This window comes from Athene cunicularia (assembly GCF_003259725.1).
Source record: "Athene cunicularia isolate RWA chromosome 1 unlocalized genomic scaffold, athCun1 chr1_part1, whole genome shotgun sequence".
Taxonomy (NCBI): domain Eukaryota; kingdom Metazoa; phylum Chordata; class Aves; order Strigiformes; family Strigidae; genus Athene; species Athene cunicularia.
Genome location: NW_020799091.1, coordinates 107,777,448 through 107,800,232, shown reverse-complemented (window position 1 = coordinate 107,800,232; position 22,785 = coordinate 107,777,448). Strand labels below are relative to the sequence as shown.

Below are 22,785 nucleotides of genomic sequence, written 5' to 3'. Positions count from 1 at the left end.
TTCTGTTGTTTTCTTCACTAACATTAAAGGATGCAAACTGCCTTCTATCCACAATGGGATGAAGAAGGATATCAACAGGATTCCTGACATATGAAAATGATTCATGTTTGTAGATGGAGTTTCAAGGCAAGATAAACTTCAAACCCAAAATTCTGAAATGCAAAGCATCAAGACAGATCATCTTTTCCCTTCCTGAAACCTGTCCTCTACCTACGTATTTGCATCTTTTCACACCTAATCACACTGAGAAATTCTTAGAACATAGCTCTGAGATAGGTGCCTTATTCACAGAGGGACTAAAGGGCTACACATTGTAGCTGTTCTAAACCAACAGTACTCCATTAAGTTCAAGGCAACTGTGTTGATTTAACTGAGCTGAGAACACATCCCCAAACTAGCCGCCTAAGGTAATACTGAAGACTGGTGGGAACTGAGACACATTCTTCTGCTTTAATCACAAACCTATTAATTCTTCACAGTACTTTTTTGCAGTCCTATCTTAGCTCTAGTGAACCAAGCAGCTTGCTTTCTCACCAACCCGATTCTAAGCTGGCTTGTCTATTGTTTGCATTAAGGAACTTCTAGAAAGCAAGCAAAGGGTAATCTAGACTTTCACACTGTTTTGATATCATAGAGAATTGCACAGAGACCCTTTTTCATTGTATTTTTTGTAGAAACTTGTCCATTTACTTATATGAATTATGTGATCCCATATGCCTTTATTTACACTGTTTTAAAAATACTTTTGACAGGAAAAAAAACAATAGGAATTTCTATAGCTCACCATCAGTAACCTCCAGCTGAGCCTTTGCTAAAATGCTTCCAGCAACTGTCAGTGCTTGACAAATGTAGTAGCCTGCATCAGACCGCTGAATGTTGGTAATGGTGAGATCTCCTGTTGGTGACACTGAATACCTGCTGTTGGGCTGGAGAGGCTGGTTTGGGAAGAGTAGATTCTGCAAAGATAATGCATCTCACATCAATTCATAGCACAAAAGCACCACTTTTCCTTCAGCTAGAGAGACGATGATTTTTCTCTAAAAGTAATATATATAAACTAGAAGAAAAAGTAAGTGTGGTTATGACTTTATGAACACACAGAGCTTGCTTTCCCTGCCTTGGGCAACTTGCAGTTTAAATTGGAAACAGCCCTTTGACAGCACACAGTGGTGTGTTCTGACTGGGAGTATAGGCGAGGAGAAATTTTCCAACAATCACACTTGAGTGATTTGTATTTGATTTGTGACACATTCATCTTGATTCTGAATGTAATTGTAATAATATACTTAGCTGGCTATCAAACTATGAGGACACAATACTACAGCAGACATCAGAAAACTAGCAGAAAGAATTGAATCCTGGAGACTTGAGAGAGCATAGCACTATTGTTTGGCTGTGAATATGTTCTGGGCAAAGGAGAAAGTAAGAGCGTGGCACAGAAGGAAAGCTGGGAGGAAGATACAAACAGGTCATAAAGTAAGAGAAGCTGGCAGAGCATGAGAGCTTAAAGGAGAAGTAAAAGGAAATTAAAACTGAGATATACCAAAGGAGAAAAGCAGCATGGAGCCTTAAGGGTGAAGAGAAAGGGTATAAATCTGATGTGGAAATCATGAGAGAGAAAAAATAATTTCATGTAAGATAAGACATCAGTTAGCACAAAACAGGGAGATTAGCTTTTGCCTTTGGGCTGGACTGGAGAAAAGAGAGATGTCAATAAGAATAACTGGAACGGATGTAGTAGCCATTGCATATGATAAAAGACTGAATGAATCAATAATACAGAAAAAGGCTGAAAAGGTTTTAGTGGTGAGGGCTGTGTTTTCAAGGAAAAAGTTATACCATCTGGCACAGTTCTCGATGTGAATAAAAAAGAACAGGAAAAGCAAGGCAGTGTGAACAGAAAGGTCAGCAGCATGGCCCAATAAGACAGAAAGGGAAACAGATTAAACAATAATTAAACAGTAATTCCAGGAAAACAGGGCCTGGCTTTTATGTCAACTCTATGAAAAATACAGTTGTTTGTATCAGGACTATCCCAAAATGCTTTTACCATGCTGTGATAAGCTTTCAGTTATTACTGCAGCTCTGTATAGCTCTGCTGTGCTTTCCAATGACAATTCTTTACTAACTTTTATGCTTGTCTATATGGGCTAAAAAGAAAACCTAGAAGTATAGAGTAGGGTATTAAAGGAATTTTCTGTAGATCTGCTTCTTCTGCAGTAGACCATTAATGGTTTACAAAAAATGATTTGGAACTGACAAGCAACAAACTTGGATTTTAAAAAAATCTGCTTTGAAGTGAAACTGACATCTTTATCTCTCTAGTTTTGGTGACAAAGTAGAGAGGTATGTTTTAAATAAGATCCAACACTCCAAGTAGCCTTATAATTGTATTAACCTACTAGGCTACTTGTCACCCTAGGGTGTCTTTCCCCTTACCCCCTTTCAATGTCAATCTTCAAGAAATTTTTCCCAGCAAATTTTTCTTCAAAAATCAATATGCACCCACTAAACATGTCAGATCCAATAAGAAAAAAAAAAAAGTGTGGCAATTCTGAAACAATTTCAGGCTACAGGGCTAAGTGGGTCTCAGAAGACTGCCCTGTTTTCTGAATCGCCTTGGAACTTTCAGATTAACCTCTGCCTGGCAAAGATACCTACCAAATGAAGGTATTATGAAAGCTCCACTAAATTTTATGAGAAAGCAGAGAATTTTGGTATGGTGGAGCTTGTCTCTATTTATCACTCATTATGCAAAGTGTAAAAAGAAACACAACATAAAAGACAGTTCAAGGATCAAGCTCCTAATTCTTAAGAGGAAAAATATCCAGAATCCTCTTTATCGCTGCATTAGAAAGGGGAAGCTACCCTTCTTTTTTCCTTCAGAATGGGCTTGTCTGTTCTGGAGAGGTACCACATCCCAGTGAATATTCCACACATCAGGAAGAGTTCATCAGTCTCATCATTCCTCCCTTCAAAGACCATATAACTATGAAGTATAACTTGTCCTAAATTACAGCACAACCCCTTTTTAAACGTTTTTACGATTTCTGGTTTTAACTAGCTGTTGGGCTGCTCATCTGGGCACAACAGTGGCATGCTGGGTTGCAAACAGGGGGACCAGAGTCATCCCTGATATAATACCACTGAATTTATCTCAAGGAAGAATATAATCCAGAGAGTCTAAAGGTTACACATGCCCTGCCCTGGTGCATTTTATTGGCAGGTGGCTGTTAGGCTCTGGGGAAAAGGCTACCTAGTACAAAGGAACCAGCTGTTTATGCACAAGCTGGCACAAAAAATGACTCAGGAGGGAAGATTTTCTCTCCCTTCCAGCTACTTGTGCTCAGAAACACAGGACTGAGTAATGGATTCACAATGGAAAATGTCCTACAGTTACTGTAGTGGGCTAACACAACTACATAACATTTCTCTGAACACTAACAGTGGTGCTGCAAACAGTTCCTCCAGTAAAAGCAAAAGCAAGCATTGTAAAGCCAAGTAACAACTTACAGCCAGGCATGCAAAAGTGAAAAGTCGGGTAAATTGGCCAAAATACCATCGTCCAGATTTGTATGATGAAATACAGTATTTGGAAACTCACCTATTCTATGGCATCTTAATTGCAAAATCTGGAAAATTGTATACTGAGATGGTAACACTATCCTGTGTTACTTGACCGATGCTCAATTAAGATTAACATGAAGGTGTAGTGAATCACATTGAGCTATGTTTCAAGGTTTGATTATAAACCATGTAGGTATCAATTTTTATGTTGCATTTATTTGCCAAAAAAGACATTCTAACCCTCAGGGATCTGGTTCTCAATACAGTAATTAATTTTCCAGGTTTGTATTTAAACAGCTTCAACATGGTACAATCAGTAGGTAATAACATTCAATTAAAGACACAAGATGCATTTTCACCTTAAAATGTTTTTACCCTTGAAGTGATACCAATGGAGGAGGATAAAATAGAGTATTAACACTTTTCAATTACGCTAAATGACTTTAATCCTGCAAATGATGTCCTACTTTAATTAGAAGCTCTTCTCTTTATTACAGCATGATGAATGTCCACTTTATTAGATTCAAGTGTGACACTATAAGCTCACTTTACATAAACATTACCATGTTATTAAAATGCACTACAAGGAAGGGGTTTGAAATGTTTGTTAGCACATCAGTACTTCTTACTTTAATTTCAATATGCTATTCTACTTTCCCCTTGGAACACTTTTTGACTCACAATACTGTGCTTTTCTGGGATGTGACTCCAGAAGGCTAGATCTAAAGTTCTCCAAATAATACATGGAGAGAAACACACTGAAGACTAAGCTTATAGTCACACAAATTTACACTCATAAAGTAATAGTATTGTATCTTCGTAAACCACAAATGCAACAGAGCACAAAATGCTGCCAGCCTTGGTCCTGTCATTCTGGACCAGTTATCTGACCTCGTGAGAAGGTGAAGTGGAAGCAGGTGGGGCAGAGCTCGAGATCTGTGGCTCAGTTCTTACCTCATGTTTTAACCGAGCTGGTATACATAATACCTCCAAATTAGACAAAAGGCACATCTGTACTGCTCAGCACAGTGTAGATACTTGAGTTAACTCACATATCGCCGTATGGGAAAAAGTAGCACAGGGCTCTGAAAAGACTAATCTAGCCAACGGAGAAGGGCACACAGTATAGATAGCCAGAACAGCCATGACAGGCTTCATGAGGGAACTGCAGAAGACACTGTCCTTGGGCACCCATTTGTCCCTTTTAATCTCTTCTCAGGTGCAAAAGATAATACAGCACATAGTTTACAGTGTTTAAATTTAACATACTAACATGAACTGCATGCTGAAAGTGAGAAGGCCTGACTTCTGCTGTAACATCATGCCAGTATAGTAACAGCAGTAAAAAAAAAAAAAAGTCATGGCATGATATTCAAATATTAATCTATAAAAATTAGTATTGGCTGATGGCAACATTGATAGTTACTTCAAAAATTTCACTTTCAAAAAATGACCGTAAGGATCAGGGAAATATTTCTAAAACCAGATTTGGAAATTTCCTGAGACAATTTTACTGAAGAAAGCATCTGCATGTTCAAAACCTGTATCTGTATGCACTATAAGAATATTCCAATGCAAATCAGCTTGCTAGATATATATCTGCTTGATCATGTCTAGACAGGTTGTGAACTATAATTACTGACTGATTAGTTAAAAATTGAGTCATATCTTTTATACCTACTTATGTTCGTCTCACCCACCTGTTTGTCGGGGGTTTCAGACTTTAAAAGTCTTTAAGATACATACTGTTACCTTTCTATATGTTTACATAGCACCTAGCACAACTTAAATGGCCTTTGAGTTCTTCACAATATTAATATTTTTTAAAAACAACAACAAAAATGTCAGTAGAGAATAGTGATAGTTTAAAAAACAAATTCCTGTGAAAGATTAAAAGAATCTGTGAAAGGGAGTATAAATAATTTTCTTAAAAATTTTACAATATAACTATTTAGAAAGTCTTGAAAGACTTATAGGGTGCTTATAACTTACCTGGCTTCCTTCTTTTTGCCAGAAAACAGCTGGCTGGGGATTTCCTTTAGTTTCACAAGGAAAAGTCACTGTTCGACCCTGGGCTACAATCTGGTCTCGTGGTCTCACCACAAACTGTGGGGGAGCTACAATGTAAGAAAAATCATGGTATAAATTTAGTATATTTTGCAAGCAGGAGATAAGGAATATTGAAGGAAAGAAACAACATTATGGAGATTTTTTTTTTTATGCCAGAGGACATAACACCAGAAACATTAATTAGTATAGACAGAACTAATATATAAACAAAAACAACAGCAACAAAAAGAGCAGCGATATCAGTATGTGACATCTCCAGTTAAAACAAAACAAAACAAAACAAAAACCAGAAAAAAAGGAAAGAAACCATACATGCTAGAGTAAATTCTGATGACAATAAATGCTTAAGGAGCAGCAGCAGTCAGGTGTGTACAATGCTGGCTATGGATGTATTCTACCTTTTGACTGGGAAGATATCAGCACTCTCATGCCCTCTACATTTCACAGAGTTTGTTGTGCTGGAGCTATAGTGTATTACAAGATATGAATTAGGATATACAGACTGCCTTTTTCAGTCTGCCCCTCTAGACTTTTAGAAATGCTTGAGAAAGGAGAGGAAGGTCTGGATGACAGCAGAAGGCCGGAAGTTCAAGAACTCCCTCCCATCTCTTAGAGGTAGCATGGTCAAGAATGGAGTGGGAAGGAGGACTTACTGTAAAAAAGAATGGTTGCTAAAACAACATAAACTTGGGAGATCCAGATTGTGTAAAGACAAGGCAGAAGCAAGAGTTGAAGAGTTAGTGGGCAGCAGTGAGTGGTAAGAAGGAATAGGTATTTCAGGAGATCAGGAAGAGACAAGGAAAAGAAAAAAGGAGAAAGTGAAGTTAAAACAAGAAAGAAGAACCAGGACTGGATATGTTTTCAAGTAGATGGCATTAACAGTGTTCAGACATTAGGGGTCCAGGAAACAGTCTGAAGTGAACAGTTTCTAAAGGAGTGGAGTAGTTTGACTTGTCTGGGGATACTGATGGAGAATAGAAAGTCAGTGCTTGGTGAGAACAAGAAGGGAGAGAAAAGGTGTTAATGTGCAGAAGGAAAGTGGGGAAGAAGGAGTGTTGGAGGATTTGAGAGAAAAAAATTGACATCAGCAACTATGTTGACCATGATGTGACAAAGCAAATTACTATTTTATGCAGGACATTCAAAGCCTCTAGTCTTGGTTCAACACTGGAATTCACTAGAACTGGATTTATACTATCCAGCATATCTTAAAAATGTAAGCAGTATCTCCAAATATTATCATCAAAAGACTTTCTAACTTTTGGGGCAGGCTAAAGAAGGGGACAAAACAGTAAAAGAAAAACCAACATTCATTTTATTCTATTCCACTATTGGTTTGGTGTGGTTGTAGATAGAGATGGTTTAGGAACACTAAGCTTTTAGGTAAACAGAATTTAAGTGTTTTATAAAACCATATTTTCACCATTATAATTACAAACTATTTAATTAGGCACGAAGAGCAATCAAGACCCAGCTTCCGATTACACCTGCTGACAGCACAGACACAAATCTGCTAACTGCATAGAAATGTATGCAGATCTGCTTTTTTTGAAATACACTTTGCAGTTATCTCATGAGGTACTTCCCAAGGCTTTACAGATCAGCAGGAGTCTAAAGAGCACCAGTTGAATAGTACTGGTATAATGCACTCTTAAAACAAGAACTGTAAAGCACTTAATAAACATGAATCACCATCAGTTTAGAAGGCAGAGGGTAAGAACAACACAAGGAGTCTTCTGCCTGCCTCACAGACCAAAACACAGGTTTTGGTGTCTCTGGAGAGAGAAGTGTCAACCTCTTCCCCAGGCCTCAGCAGGTGTTAGTCTTCTGAAAGGGCAGGGATGAAGGGGTAGGTGCCTTGCTGCTGCCTGTTTATATGTTTTGGGGTTCCTGTAAGAGCATAGGTGTTGCTACACATATTCTAGGATCTGAACTCACGCTATACTATTCCTAAAGCTCTGGACTGCAGCAAGTTACTTGTTTTTCACTCACCCGTGTTACCTAGCATATCTGTATACAATCCCTACAGGTGTCAGAAAACAGTAATGGGGTAATCAGTGTATGTGTTTGTTCATTCTATCATATGGGAAAGGAAAGAAAGACCCTTAAACTTAGAAACTTCCATTCCTATAGGCATACCTTACACTAAGGTATCTCTACAGTTCTGACTTAAGTGTTTCAGAGATTGCTGCTCAGCCATACAAGTTCATTGTCCAGGTTATTAATACAGAATCAATAGCAAACTCGGGCACAGCAGAGAGCAGAAAACCTCTAATCTCTTCAGGTGTTATATCTGCACTTGACAGGAACTATTCATGAGTCCTATGTCTATGCTGTGTTATGGGTGGCCTCAAGACCATAATCTTTCTGTGTGACGTTAAAAACCTGGTGTGAGGAGATCATACCTAAGCATGATCGATGCCTAAGATCACTTTGTAGGCATGCTTGGTGCACTGGGAGTATGTTATGCAGACAGTACTCCGAGACAACTCAACAGAAGGAAGAAGGCATGACATTTCCATAAGCCTATTCTTCAAATCATGTAGCAGCATAAATGAAGAAATGTCCTAGTTTCTAGTTTTTGACCTACCCCTAACTTTGAACATCTCTCACATTCCTAAGAGCAGAAAAGAAGATCCTTTTTTTTTTTTTTTTTTTCAAAAACAATAAGGAAAAGAAGCAGGAATTAAGGCTGTAGCTTGGTCCACATAATCTACACGGCATGGATTGACCCTGTTCCTCTGTTCTCTCCCTGTCACACATAAAGTCCTCTCCAGCATCTATCATATTAGGTCTACAGAAGATCTGTGGCCTCATAGCTACTAGATTAGACTTTCTAAAGACTCCAGTAAACAGTGATGTACAGTTATGCAAGGATATATTTCTAGCTTTTCTCTGCAGCCATAATTATAGAAATTCACCATAAACAAATGAATTAGAGCTTTTATTGAAATATAACTGCTTGATCTCACAAGGACCTGACTTTTATTGGTCACTATGTTAATTAGAGCACAAACTAATTCCTTCAGCCAAACTCTTTAATACCATAATTTGAAAGAACATGAAAATCATAATTTTGGATAAATAAAACCTTGTATGCGTTTTTTTTAATTTATTCAAAGATGGGGTTTTATAATTAAGGAACCCCCCTTTTTGTTCCAGTTTGTTGTCGTATTCAGCTCTAGCTCTGTTTATAGACAACTTCTGACAAAAATGACATTGTTTACAGCATTTAAACAGTGTTTCCACCGTAACCAGTTTTGTCTATCTATTTCTAGTTGAACAATGCAAATTGAAAACTGAAACTAACGATTAATAATTACAGGAGTAATTCTTGGTCAAGTATAACTACCAAAGCAGTAAGACTGCCATTATTCCCAGAGACCCTGCTCAGAGACAGCAATCCTTCTTTGACAGAATAAGCACTTGGGCCCTTCAGTTTTCCTAAAAAGAGAGCTCTTTATATATGGAAGCTATTTATAAAGATACATAAATATTATTATACCTATTTTGCAGAAAGGTTAACTGAGACCATGACTTGCTCAAAGCTTTTTCTTAACGCTGGACAAAACCTAATTCAAGCCATTATTGCTTCTCTCAAATTAGGTGAATTTTAAAAACATTCTGAAAAGGTACAGTTAGAGAAATAACAGCAGGCTTGCTATGCTTCAGCTGTTAAAGTTATGTGGTACTTTAATGCTTAATTCAAGCTAAACATTAAGGTCATTAGAAGAATCTGTTGAAAAAAACTGTTAAGAAGCAGCAAACTGAGTGTTGTGCCTATCAGACTATTACCCTTTACTGTTTCAGATGTAACATTAACTGGATTGGAATAAACAGACTGGAAAAACTTGTTTAATTGACATTTGAAAGTCAAAGACAATGGCTCTAAAAGGAAATATATTGCTTGGATTTCAGAGGACTTAGCCAAAAATATGAAAAAAGAACAATTAAGACAAGAGACCTAGTATCCTTCTATTGAAAATTCTCTCGTTTTTTGAGAAATTTAAATAGTACACAGTAAATTAGATTTGATTTCTGGCAAATTATGCTTTGATACTGCATTCAGGAAGCGCTGGCTTCAATCAATGTCACACTAAAGCTCTGTTATGCTAATAGCTGCTTGTGAGGCTGAGCGGGATGATATGGAAATCAGATGGTTTAACATGAATAGAAAGCATAGGCCATGTACGAGGGGGCTTTGAGATGAGGGGATGGGGGGATCCTAAGGTTAATCACATCATGTTCAGAACTGTTTTTACAGCACAGAACAGTATTCTACTTCAAGGATTAAAATGGAGATAGAAAAGCATGAGCAGTAGTGAGCGTTAGTTATGTTGTTCAAAATAGGAAAAGCGCATTCTGTTGCATTCTTTCTAGATGTTGTTTTACGCATGATTGAATGGATCTTTTATTCTATTAATGAATGTATATGAAGTGTTAAAAAATTTTAGAAAAAAAATCTATGCTGCAAATTATTTCAAAGGGATTTTCTCAACTTTTCTCCAATCTTAATAGTTAGCAGAATTTCTAATCTGATGGAAGGGATTGCATTCATTTCTTTCCCAGTAGTGTTACTGAATGCTGAGTCACCAGGAGCTGATAAAGCTGCTGATGTTGAAAAGCTTGACTGAGACAGTGAGTTCAACCCTTCTAGGTGAACTCTGGTCACCTGATAAGAAATGTGGCAGAAGACTCAGAAGGGGAGGGGAAAATTACCACAGAAAAATGTGAATTTATAGCAAAAAGTACACTGATCCCATATCAAATACTAGCAACATTTTCTTCCAGTGACACAGTTTTCTAAGTTGATCTTGTGATTTGTGGTTCACATTGAATTCAATGGTCCTAAGGGATCATGAGTTGCTCACAGCACCTCCCCCACTCAGGTACCCTGGGGTTCACACATTTATGGCTGTGATTTTAATTAAAAGCAGAAATGGAATGTAACCACAGCAACTAATATCAGTGGGATTTTTTTTTGTTTGGGCTTTTTCTAAACATCCTCAATTACCTAAGACAACCACTACAAGACCAAACTCATTTTACGTTTTCAGATAGTGAAAACTTTAAAAATCTTTTAATGACATGTACTTAGATAAAATGCCCTCATATACTATGGCATATGAGGCTTTACTCAAAGCTCATTAAAGCTGGTAGAAATTCTATTGGCTTCTTATGTGGTCTTGGGATTGGACTCATTGAAAAAATAATATATCACAGGAAAAGAGTGACAGCAAGAAATTTTAAAAGGCTCAAATTAAAGATTTGACAACCTCTAATTACAACTAATTTCAGTTGATAGTGAACTGCAAATGAAATTCATCATGAAGATTACCTAGGTAAGCTAAATTGATAAAGATGAGTGCCTCATTTTAGACTGGAATTGTTTCTTATCCATAAACATATTTCTGTGACTTGTTCAAACGGGGCAAGGAGAAAGATGCTGACTTGTAAAGGTTCTAAGCAGAACTCAGATGATGTTCACTGATAGGGAAGAAAGCTTTGAGGAACAAGTAGAAATAGACTGGCTAGTAAAGCACCAAGATTCTGTAAGACTCAGTTCTGCTTCCAGCAGGGAAGAGACAGCAGACCAACTTAATATTCCCATCTACAGTCTTTTTCAGCACTGTATATTTTCAGCAATAAATTAAATTTATAATAATCCCTTGAACAATCAGAATTACACCTGGTACACTACTCAGTAACTCTGCCTGGAAGTAAGAGAATCATTTTGGGTGATAACAGTGCCTTCCCCAAACTGCCTTCTGAATATCATCAACATCATCATAATCTTCTTTTGCAAAGCCCTCCAAGACTTAAAACTGGATCTCAATGCCCCTCTCAAACACTTACTGCAACAATATTCATGTGGCCACTTCAGCTAGTCTTGAATACAAGTTGGTATTTTAGGAGATTAAACTCAACTCCAGTCATCAAATACAGATCAAGACTTGCCTTCAAGACATTTACACAGAGGATATCAGAATCCCCCAGAGCTCTAGCTGAAGTAGTAAGTATTTTGAAAAGGCATCACTTATGAAGTAGGACTATTCTGTAGGATTGCTTTGCTGGTTCCAGATACTGGCTTAGATGACAGTTAAAGGCAGTACAGGGATTCCTGAAAGAAAATAATGATTCCCCACCATTGTGTGTCATTGGTTACATTTGCCTAGAAGGTCTGGTAGATATTGGACTTCTGGATGCTTTTGTGATACAAATGTAGAAGAAAATTGTAAGACTCTACTTATATACCTTTCTGTAACAACATTTGCCCTTTGCATAGCATAAGCTGCCAAAAAGTGGAGATGTGACAGCCTGGAAGTTTTGAAATGTTTTGCAAGGCTACTATTGCTGATGGAGTAAATAGAGGAAAACAGAAAATATGTCCAATCTCGAACACTAGGAACATGGACTGAGTCAGCAGTTCTTTCCTCAGAAGTTCAGATCTTCTTAATGGGTACCAAAAGTGATCTGTGGTTCTTATGACACAAAGTTATTAGTCCACTATTAGCTATGACCAATGATAAATCAAGGGTGTAGCCTCTGACACAGGAGCCATTACAGAAGTCTGAGAGTATGGCAGCTTAACTCTATTAATAATTCACATATTTTTTTTTATCAGGGATAAACTAATGGAAGTTAAGAATGGTCATTTTCTTTAAGGCGAAAAGACTTCTCAATCTTATGGTGTGCTCCAATGATTCGGTGTGTTCACAGACAGGAAAGGAAATAACTTTTTAGCACACTAGTTAAGACTGAGTTGCCTGGGAAGTGAGTTTCCTTTAGTTCTCTGCCATGAGTATAGGAATCCATGTTAGCATAGGAATCTATAACTATTCCCTAGTCTTTACGAGTGCAGCTGGACTTTGAAACAAGTGCATAGATCTCATTTTGTGCTTATTCTGGTTTTTCTTTAACTATGTTCTCTTCCTTGTTCATTTAGAGTGTTCTCTTTCTTTCATGATTTCTTCAGGTGGATGGTTCTGCCAATAAAAATGAAGAATGGGTAGGTTGTGGGAATAACAAGTGATTCATGAAGCCCTTCACTACACCTGTGATATTATTTTAAAATTACTCAGGTGGAAGTTGCAAAGCAGGTACTTTGTTTGGATTCTTCTGAAAAGCAGCTTCCCATAACCTAGAGGAGTACTGGTAATCCATAGCTTGGATATTATCTTTAACATTGACATTGCTTCAAAATTAATTCTCATATGTCCTCTACACCAATAGATCAAATATACAAAATTTGGAGCATAGGGGTAAAGCAATGAGATCTTTTAGCAGGCTGAATGAATGGAAGCACTGAGGGAGGGTAATCAGGCTACAACAGGGCAGAGGTAGAGAGCAGGGGGAAGTGAGGTCTCAGTAAATTTATTACTATGAGGAGTTCTGCTGTATGTGTCCTTCACGGCTGCTCCTGTCTCACAGAAAATGAGAAATTCCTTTTGTTTTGTTTGCTGTTTTCAGATGAGCCATGTAAAAACACAACAGTGTGAAAAGATCACACTTCAATCATTTGAGAATGCTAAACCCTCCTTTACACCTGGACTAATTGTTCTAATCTTCAATTTAAATTCAGGTTCCGAATTTCACATATAACAACATTTTATCCTTCAGTTGTTCTGAAACACTGAAGCAGATAATCTCTGAAAGCATAAGCATTTTTTTTTTCTCTTTGCAAGATGTGAAAGTCTAGAGAATCAATAAATAAAAAACTGTCCTATATATTTTGACGCATAAAACCTCTCTTTTATCCCTGGATGACCTAAAAGAAAGAAGTTGGATAAATCTGTATGGTGGAAAAAAAGAGATGAGAAATAACAACAATGAAAAAGCAATTTGGTTTATATTAAAAGTTTCCCTGCCAATTTCAATTAACATAACTGCCAAATCTGCATTTATAATTTTTATAACAAAGGTTGAAGCACAAGAAAAAACTAACAAGGATTTTTCTTCCTTCTTCTCTTGGACTAATGGCAATAAAACAAAACTGTGAGAGTAATTATTAAAAAATCCAATTCTATCTCCTACCTAGCAGAAAAGAAAGGCATCTACTTTTTGCCTTCCACCCCCATTTCCAGTGCTCTGAGTTCAGCAGCAGCACTATTCCTGACCCCCTCCTCATCTTTGTTTTACAGTGTATTTAAATACTGAGTTTAAATATCTGGTCTGAACTTCATCTCAACATTAGACTCCAGTCTGCTCTCATTTAATCATACATCTCTATTTTATTATATCTTGTCCAATCATGCCTTTTAAGTGGCCCCTGCACCTTACAGAAGCTCCTGGAAAATCCCTTCTAGAAAGTAATTCACTTAGTTTTGATGCCTATAAAGAGAGGTAGCACTGATTCTGTCAGCCCAATAACTTACTCAGGACTCTCTCTATTTTAATTTTTTTTCTTTTTTCTCAAGTGTCCGAGATTCAGGATATACCTTTTGCTCAGAACAGATAGAAAAGATGTGCTTTCCTAGAATCTTAACACCTTTAGCTGGCCTGCTAATGTAAACTGAACCATTAGGGGATGGCTCGCGCTACTACAGCTTCTGTGAGTTTAACAAACAAAACAAATTATGCCAACAAAAAGACATGTAATCTGCTATGATTCCTTTTGTCATGGGAGATAGCAGGAGGGTTCTCTGGTAATGTGTTTAAAAAAAGAAAAGCATACCCCTTGCTGATATAGTAAGATTTCATCAAAATAATGAGCGTAATCTAGTTACCTCCTTCAAAAATTCACATGCTGAAGAGAACAGCTAAGATGATGAGAAGAGTGAAGAGCCTAGATAGGCTAATAGGCTACATCTGTAGTGAGACAGATGACAAGTTTCTGGTTTGTTTACCCTTGAGAACAAAAAAGGCTGAGAGGAGATACTCTGCTCAGTTTGGGCCACTATTAAGTGAAGAGAGGAAAAGGAGGAAGGAAGAAAAAAGATTACTTCGGCTGACTGACAATACTAGCATTCAAGGAATGGGGCATACAGTAGTTTTCCTGGTGAAGAATACTGAGATCACATCCAAACTGTAATATGACTAGGAGCAATTGAGCAAAGAAGGTAAAGGGAAAAGTGAATGGATTAATGTATTGATTTCCACATTCCTCCTGAAGTAAGCAATTTCTCATTTTAGAAAAAGGAAGGGAAAAGTTTAGGGGGAGCAACACATCAAAAAACTCTTTTATACACTAATCTTCAAATACTTATGGAGAGACTCAGAATCCACTGAAGACAGACAACAATTCCCACTGATTTGAGCATGCTTTGGGAAGGTTAAATAAGATTTACACATGGAACTTCTTAAAAGTTTCCCAAGCCAGAGTTCATCAATTTAAAAAAAAAAAAAAAAAAAAAGGCACTTGATCTCCTCCTGCACTCGTAACTGGGTTATCTCTAACAGAAACAGTATGAGTACTGCACATACCTGGTGCCATAGTGGAATGAGCCAGGACATCACAGTATGACATGCTAAAATTTCAAGTACATATACTTCCATCTTCCACGCTTACCATTCTGCATTTCTGTTCTGACCACTATCTGGCATACTGCAGAAGACTTGGAGCGGCTGGAAATGAAGCCGAGTCTTAGGGACCAGCACTTAAAATCCGTGGTGGTTAATGTGCCCAGTGTCCACTTGCAGAGACATTCTGGCCCATATATTGCAAATGTGGTACTTCTATGATATCTGAAGTCATTATAGGGTTCAAGTTTAAGTTCAGCTAGTGGACTTTTGCCAAAGTAGAAATGCTAAGGACTTTAGGATTTTTAGACTGGTCTGTAAAAGGCTAAGAAATGTCAGAACAAGTCAGCTCCATATTTTAATCTCTTATGGGTAGGCAAAGAAATCTGCATTTCATTCTATGGCAACCTTTTCTCTTTAATCTAAAGAATTTGTCTATTTTTAAAGAAGAATAATGTATTATTCTTTCACTTAAGGAAGAAACAAATCCAAAAAGCCTAATGTCCACTGTTGTGCTTGCTCTCTTCTGAAAATTTCTATAGGTGGTAGCAGCAGGCAGACAGGCAACATACTACACTTTGATATAGATTTGAGATTTTCACCACTGAAAGATAGCATCTCTTCTGTCACACATCAATTGCCATTACTGATATTTTATAAATCCTCAGTGTCTCAAGTGAAGATGATATATTCATGAATACACTGAAAATAAAATCATCCATCCTATCTAGAATTTCCCTGCAAGAGTCTGAATGGAGAAGAATAAAGAGAGATCTTTCTCACCAGTCTAAAACCATCTGAGCAATATAATTATAGTCACAACACCTAATACAACTTTCTTTAAAATGCAGCCCTTTCTGTTTTATATTTCATGCTGCAGCACACTTTACAGACCATTAAGTCATGCCAGGCTGATTTATATCATGAAAACTTCCCAGAGCAGAGTGAAATGCATCATACAGTCACATAGCACTTAAATGTGAATGTACTTAATTAATATGAAATTTGGAAAATTCATTGCAGGTGTCTTATCTGTTTCTCTCTTCTCCAGCATGGTAGGGAAGTAAAGTTTTTGTAACTTGGTTGGTCTCCTTTTACTTCCTTAGTTAATTCCATAAAATTAATTTCTCTCCAGGTGGCAAAATATCTAGTTATTTGCTGCATATAGCTTCCTTCTGGGAAGATGTGATAACATACAACAACAATAAATTAAGAAACTTGACTTATTGCAAGGCAACTAAAATGTAAGGGACTGTTTTTTTACTTGGACATAGTTGAAATTAATTCAAAAACTGAGTACTCCATCATCTGAATGACTTTTTGGATGATTAAAAAGAAGGTAACTAAAACATCAGACATCTTCATAGATTTATTTAAACTTTAGGTCCTCTGCCTCAAAGCAGCATAGCAACTGCTTTTGAAAAGAGGGTCAAGTGTTACTTTCAGTGGGTCTATATGAAACTTTTGTGCTTCTTTGAGCAGCTATTTTCCTGCCCAACTGCCATAAGAAATACAGGAGAATATGAAAGTGAGAAAATACTAATTTGATTATCTGGAAAATCCAACTAATGGGTGAAATAATGATAGAAATGGTCTAAACAGGGATAAATATCTTGTTCCCTAAACCCATCTGCTGTAAACCCAGTTGGAAATCTTTTCAAAAGGTTATAAATAAGAGAATATCTATTTTAAAAATGGGCAACACATTTATTCCTAGCAGCAAATCCAAATATGATGAGTAATCTGGCGTAGAGCTGTTAAATTAATCAGCTGACATCCACCTCAGGCAGAACCATACCTTGTTTTGTCTATGTAGTATATACCATATGCTAATAACTGCTTGAACTAAACATAGTCATTGATAATCCCACTCCTGAATTTTCCACTCAAGCTAAAATTTAAATAAAAATATCACAACTGACAATATAAATATTTGAAAAAGGCAAAAATTGAATAGAAAAAAAATTCCATTTGCATAAAGAATTGCAATCCTAGAACATTAAAAATGTATTTCTCTATTTTTCAGTGACAAGCCATTGAAAGAAAATGGTTTGGTCTTGAGTAAACACAATAAAGACAAAACATGTCTGCTTTGAATGGGAGTTAGTGATGAAAGGTAGAGGTACCTAGATAATTCTCAGATGTCACGAAAGAATATAAACTTATAAACAGCTTCCCTGCAGTTTAACATATACATAAATATATAAATACACTTCTGTTAAAATGTCACCCTCCTAGAGAGCTATGAGCTTAATAACATTAAGTAGTGTTTGCTTTAGCTTCCTTTCTGCATGGAGAGGTAGTTTTGCTCTGCATTTCAGTTAACCTGCTGAACAAAAATATTCTACAAGATTTGACTCACCATTCTTGTCAAATGACAATTTTAACAGAAGATCACTTGGACTTCTTGGTGGGGAACTAGTGCTGGAGAGGGAAGTTACTTTGTTTTGCCTTATCAGCCTTTAAATTTAAAAGAAACAGGATGGGTAGCCTCCTGCTTTGCCTACTTTTGAATTAAATAAGAGATATGAACTGTAGAAATCAGTTTAAGCAAAAAAAGATTAAAAAACCCCCACACTACTGTAAGGACAGCATTGCCTTTCCTACAGATACAGGATCAGATAAAAGTGATCTAAAGAAACTGATCTGCTTATAGACAGCAATCACTACATACAAACTTGTATGGGAGTTCTACACATTAAACATCTTTGGGGTTGGATTTATTTACTTTTTTTTTTTTTTTCACAACGAGAATCACTAAATTAAATAATCTGATAAAGACCATATGCCCCTATAATAATTATTTTAAGGTCAACGATTCTATTTTATGTTTCCTGAATAAATCATGTAAAACATGAATTTTCTTTGTACCAGATGTTCACTTGCAACAAAACAGCGTAGGCAGGCAGGGAATATGCCAAATTGACCATAGCATGGTCACACAATGGGATCATGTACCTGGACGTAAAGTAACTTGAGACCAAGAGCTTCTGTATAAGCTTTGGAGATGGAATCATGGGTGATTCAATGGCCTGAAAAGTCTTTAAAAAGAATCAGTGTTCTGAAATGAGAAACCGTCAACACTGTTGAAACCTGTAATTTTCTTGTGAATCTCCAGTCATCTATGTTATGCGGCTTTCAGAGCCTGAAATAGTCTCTATTTTGTGACTTTTTTCTTGTCTTTATTTTAAGAGTGAGAAAAATTAGAAAAATATCTAGAAGTTAAATACTTTTAATCTTGTAGCATTTTCTTAGTGAATGAAGAAGCAGCCATAACCCCCCTCTCTCTAACATGAAAGATTTACCTTAGAAACATAGTAAATTCATACTATATTTTCTAAGCGAATGAAAATTTTCCTACAAGTTTACTTCAGTTTTACACTGTTATAATTCCTGAGAATTAATTTATTGAGAACTAGTATAATGCAAAAGTGATACAGTATTGACTGGGGTTTAAAGCTTGCTATAAAATTCCCAAATGGAGAACAGTGAATTTCCCTTCTTCACAGAGAATTCTCTAGGTGTGGATTAGCCCTGCTGTGACTGCAGAGGTACTTGGCTTGGCTCTATGTATGCTAGTTCAAGCAAGCTAATAAGCATGGTATCACCTTGGTTCTGGAAACAGAGACCTAACCTGGATTTTATACTTAAATTATTCCAACCTTTCTTCCTCCAAACTTGTAACAATGAAGAGCTGAGACACATTGAAATTCACAAACTTTAGTCAAACACATATCTAACAAAATTTTGACTTAATAAAGACAAACCCCTCAGCAATCTCCATAAATACCAGTACTGACTTTTCACACTAATTCAAAAAAAATCAGACTAACTATATTATTATTCTAAAAGATTCTAAACAGACACTACAAAAAGAGAGGAGCAGTGCAACTGGATAAGTTATTTAGAAAACCCATATAGGCACAGAGTAAACATCCGTGAAATAAAACTAAATAATATGTTCAGGATATTTCTGAACACCAAAACAAAATTTCAGCTACTGACAGTTGCAAATTTTCCATTATGCTCAGATAGATTTTTAGAAATTATCAGAACTAATTGCAAAGGCATAGGAAAAAGTCAAAATTTTCAGTGTAGGAATTAAAAATCCAGGGGTTGTCTTCCTCTGGACTTGTTATTCAATACAGTCTGCATTCTATGCAGTGCGTTCCAAAATGCACTCCAAGATGACTCAATGGCAGAAATCAGTGATGGACTTTCTTAACAAGCACGGAAATCTACTCCAGCCCCTCTTCGATTTCAGGACTACTTCATTTCAAAACTCGTTGAAAGATACAAGAAAGACGGGACATGCAAAGCCTGTGCTTTTACTGCTATGCAATAAAAGCATAATGAGCTGATTGTTTAGGGCCTGGTAGAAGCTCACCAAAGTCAATACAAACATTTCTGTTGATTTCAATGGCTTTTATACCAGGCCCCTAAATAGACTGTTAAAAACATCCGAATATGTGATTTTGGCTCCATATCACCAGACTCACCCTGTTTCACTGATTGGTATTTGTTGGTGATTTGACAAATGCATTTATACATGAGACAGCAGAAAATATAAAGTTCAGAAATAGTACTTTGTCAGTCAAAATCACTTGCCTGGTGTTAGACAGTTAAAACTATTAAGCACTGACTGTTAATTTCAGCCAGTTAAATGCTCTTGCAAATGAAAGATGAAGCATTGCATGAAGCCATGCTAAAATGGATAGAAGGATGGTTACTTACCAACGGGGCGAGCTGTTGACATTACAATGGTGTAGTGAGAACATAAAAAAGAAATTAAAAAAAAGAAGAATATCTGTCAGAATGCATGACGTGTAATGTTACCTTCCACTATGGATACTACCATGATTGCTAACCCCTCAAATGACAGCCTAAGTAAAATGTTTACTGTTGTTATTGTTTAGTTACGTGCCACTATTATCACATTTACTTGAGCATAGCATCTGAACAAGCTGACTGGAAACATTCTCTGAGAAACATTTTTATTATCTTCGCATGCCATCATCAAGTATCATTGTTAATGCCTGATAAAAGAAAAATTGCATTGCATTAGCACAAACTTTTAGATCCTGATAAACACATCAATTTAAGCCGCAGACAGTCAAATGTCATGTCAGTAGATGCAAGGTGTTTGCTTTCTGAGTCAAATACCAAATTAATTTTAAGCATGACCAGTCAGTACAGCAGTAAGGGCTACAGAAAGCCCAGGACTGTTTTTCTCATTCAATAATGGGCATAAAAGCTTACAGCACACTACTTTTTCCTCACTGACAGCACTGATGAAAACATAACAAATAGGCTGAAATGGCCACAGGGATTCCAACCCAGAACCTCCCAAATTACTGCTTAGATAACTTCTACTTCCTAAAAAAATTGCTGCTAAATGATCGACAGGTTAATGCTGTTTCAGGTTGATATCAAGATTGAAAGCTGCTGCTGCAACAAGTGATTTCTTGATTACAGCAACAGCCCTTCATTATACTTGTGCTGGGGAAGAAGGCTGTCAGTCCCTCTTAAAATATAGACATCCCCTTTCAGAGGAGCTGAAAAATTGGACATAAAATTGGCTCCAGGTTGCATCTGTGTAGGCAAAACTTCCCTTATTTTAGCAGCAGAAGTAGTTACACATTTCTGAGCAACAGCACAGGTTGTTATTGTTTTTTTTTTTTTTCTTTTTAAGAAATTAATCAGCTCTATATGCTTATGTGCAGGCTATGATCAACTGTAAGATATGCATATTCAGAGGTAACACAGCATACAAGGGCCTTAGTTCTCAACCTTTCTCTGCCTTTATCCTTATTTTACCATACCCACTTTATTTAACTATTTCAAGCCTGCTTCCCTTTCTCACCCATCATCAGACTTTCTTGCTTCTAATATTATGGACATATTCCTTCTTCTGCAGTAAGATGAGGAATAAAAGTGATAGGCATCTTTCCAAGAGAGGGCATGAAGGTTCTGTCACAGAATTCAAATTCTGTTGGTTTTGTGACAGCGTAACACAAACTTCCTGACTATATCCTCATCCCCTGCTTTGAGAAGATGGAGCCATGAATGAGGGAGCTAAGATTTATGCCATTGTTGTCAGGTTTGCAGCTGTAACTACATTACACCTGCAAGGACCAAGGCATGCTCAAAGTAAATTTTGAAACGCTATGTGGTTTTGTTCCTCTATGTGACAAGTGGTTACAGTAAAAGCAGTTTCAGATAAAACTGACAAAAGTTTAAGAATTCAGAATTAAGGCTTCCTTTAATAAAAAAGACTGTTGTTCATGGTCCCTTTAAAGTCAGTGGGAGTTTGTCCAGCCCTTTGTTTTCAGAAAATTCAGAGCAATAGCCTTTTCCATTGAGTTTCTTGGCTTTTCTCATTTTCTGTCATATCCTGAACATTTAATATGCTTATAATATCATGGCTTCCTTTGTGCTGGATAAATACTATGAATTTGCCTGTAAACGACAAAGAGAAATTTGGGGGGAGAAATACCCAAGATAATGAAAACCTGCTTTTACTGTAGGAAAATCGATTAAATTATATATTTCCTTGGGTTTTTTTCACTTTAATTTCATCAGGTTCAAGCTTTAGTGATTTAAAAGGATTTTTTGCTTGTTTCTAGCTATTGTTTATATCACAAGTCTGGGTAGCAAATCTGAAAGGCTTGCCCCAGTAATGTATACAGTGGACACAGTTCTAGGACTGTTTAAAGGCTATTGAATTGGTTGCCAGATTCTGCATGTGACAAATGAACAGAGTGAGAGTATTTCTGGGAGTTTGCTGTAGTGACTATTTTTCTTACGTTACAAAATGGAAGAACGTCTCAGACAAGCATGTAGCAGGTAAACCTATTTCTTCAGCTTAAAATGGGAAGAGCTTCATTATCAGTTATTGTTTAAAGCAAACATGAGGTAATATTTTAGCAGACGGATTATCACAATATTCTCTTTTCTTTGTTATATACTAAGATGTGTAAATTCACACTTGCAGAATGGGGGACAATACATCAGTTTGCATACTGCTACAAACTGCAAGTCTGAAGTGGTTAAATCTCTCATTTTTTAAAATCTCTGTATCTAGTCAGACATCTTCCTGTGGTCTCTGCTCATTTACAAAATTGTTCCAGTTAATGCAAATGCATTATGTAATCCATGCTCACGATGAAACTATCAAAGTTTGTGCCCTGCATTGTTTAAAGAACTACATCTGCTTCTGTTAGTAATTTACCATGCTGCATGTTTAAGACACCTAGATGCACTATATTTCATCATGTAAAGCACTTTCTTTTTTTGTAAAGGAAAGTGTATTTTTTATTTCATATATTGCATGATTCCTTTTACATTTGCAGTTACAAGTTGACATTTTCAATCAATCCTCTAGCTGAGCCCAGCTATAGCCTAGATATATACAGGAAAGGCAGACAAGCATCACAGACTTTTCAAAATCTATAAATGTGCAAATACCTGTGGTTCTTCACTTGTATGAAGTTTGGCACAGAAAACATCTGTGAAACTGATTCTTGCGCAGGCTAAGGGCAAGTGAAGAGATTTAGAGACTTATAACTATTTATTTCCTTAAAAATCTTAATCTAATGTGCTGAGAAGAACAGAGCATGAGTGAAGATATTTTAACTACATCCTCATAGAATAAGCATAATTGGATGAAACTTTTTTTCCCCTAAACCT

At 36.7% G+C, this 22,785-nt stretch overlaps 1 protein-coding gene across 11 annotated transcripts in view; it reads right to left on the bottom strand.

Moving 5' to 3' along the window:
* ROBO2 (roundabout guidance receptor 2) overlaps positions 1 to 22,785 on the bottom strand; it is a 1,105,399-nt gene that overhangs the window by 100,979 nt on the left and 981,635 nt on the right. For all 11 annotated transcript variants that reach the window (XM_026845322.1, XM_026845314.1, XM_026845338.1 and 8 more), the window contains 3 exons: positions 19,831 to 19,842; positions 5,560 to 5,684; positions 785 to 956 (listed from right to left, as the gene is read on the bottom strand). In XM_026845322.1, the coding sequence (XP_026701123.1) occupies positions 785 to 956; positions 5,560 to 5,684; positions 19,831 to 19,842 (309 nt within the window). The remainder of the gene's footprint in view (positions 1 to 784; positions 957 to 5,559; positions 5,685 to 19,830; positions 19,843 to 22,785) is intronic.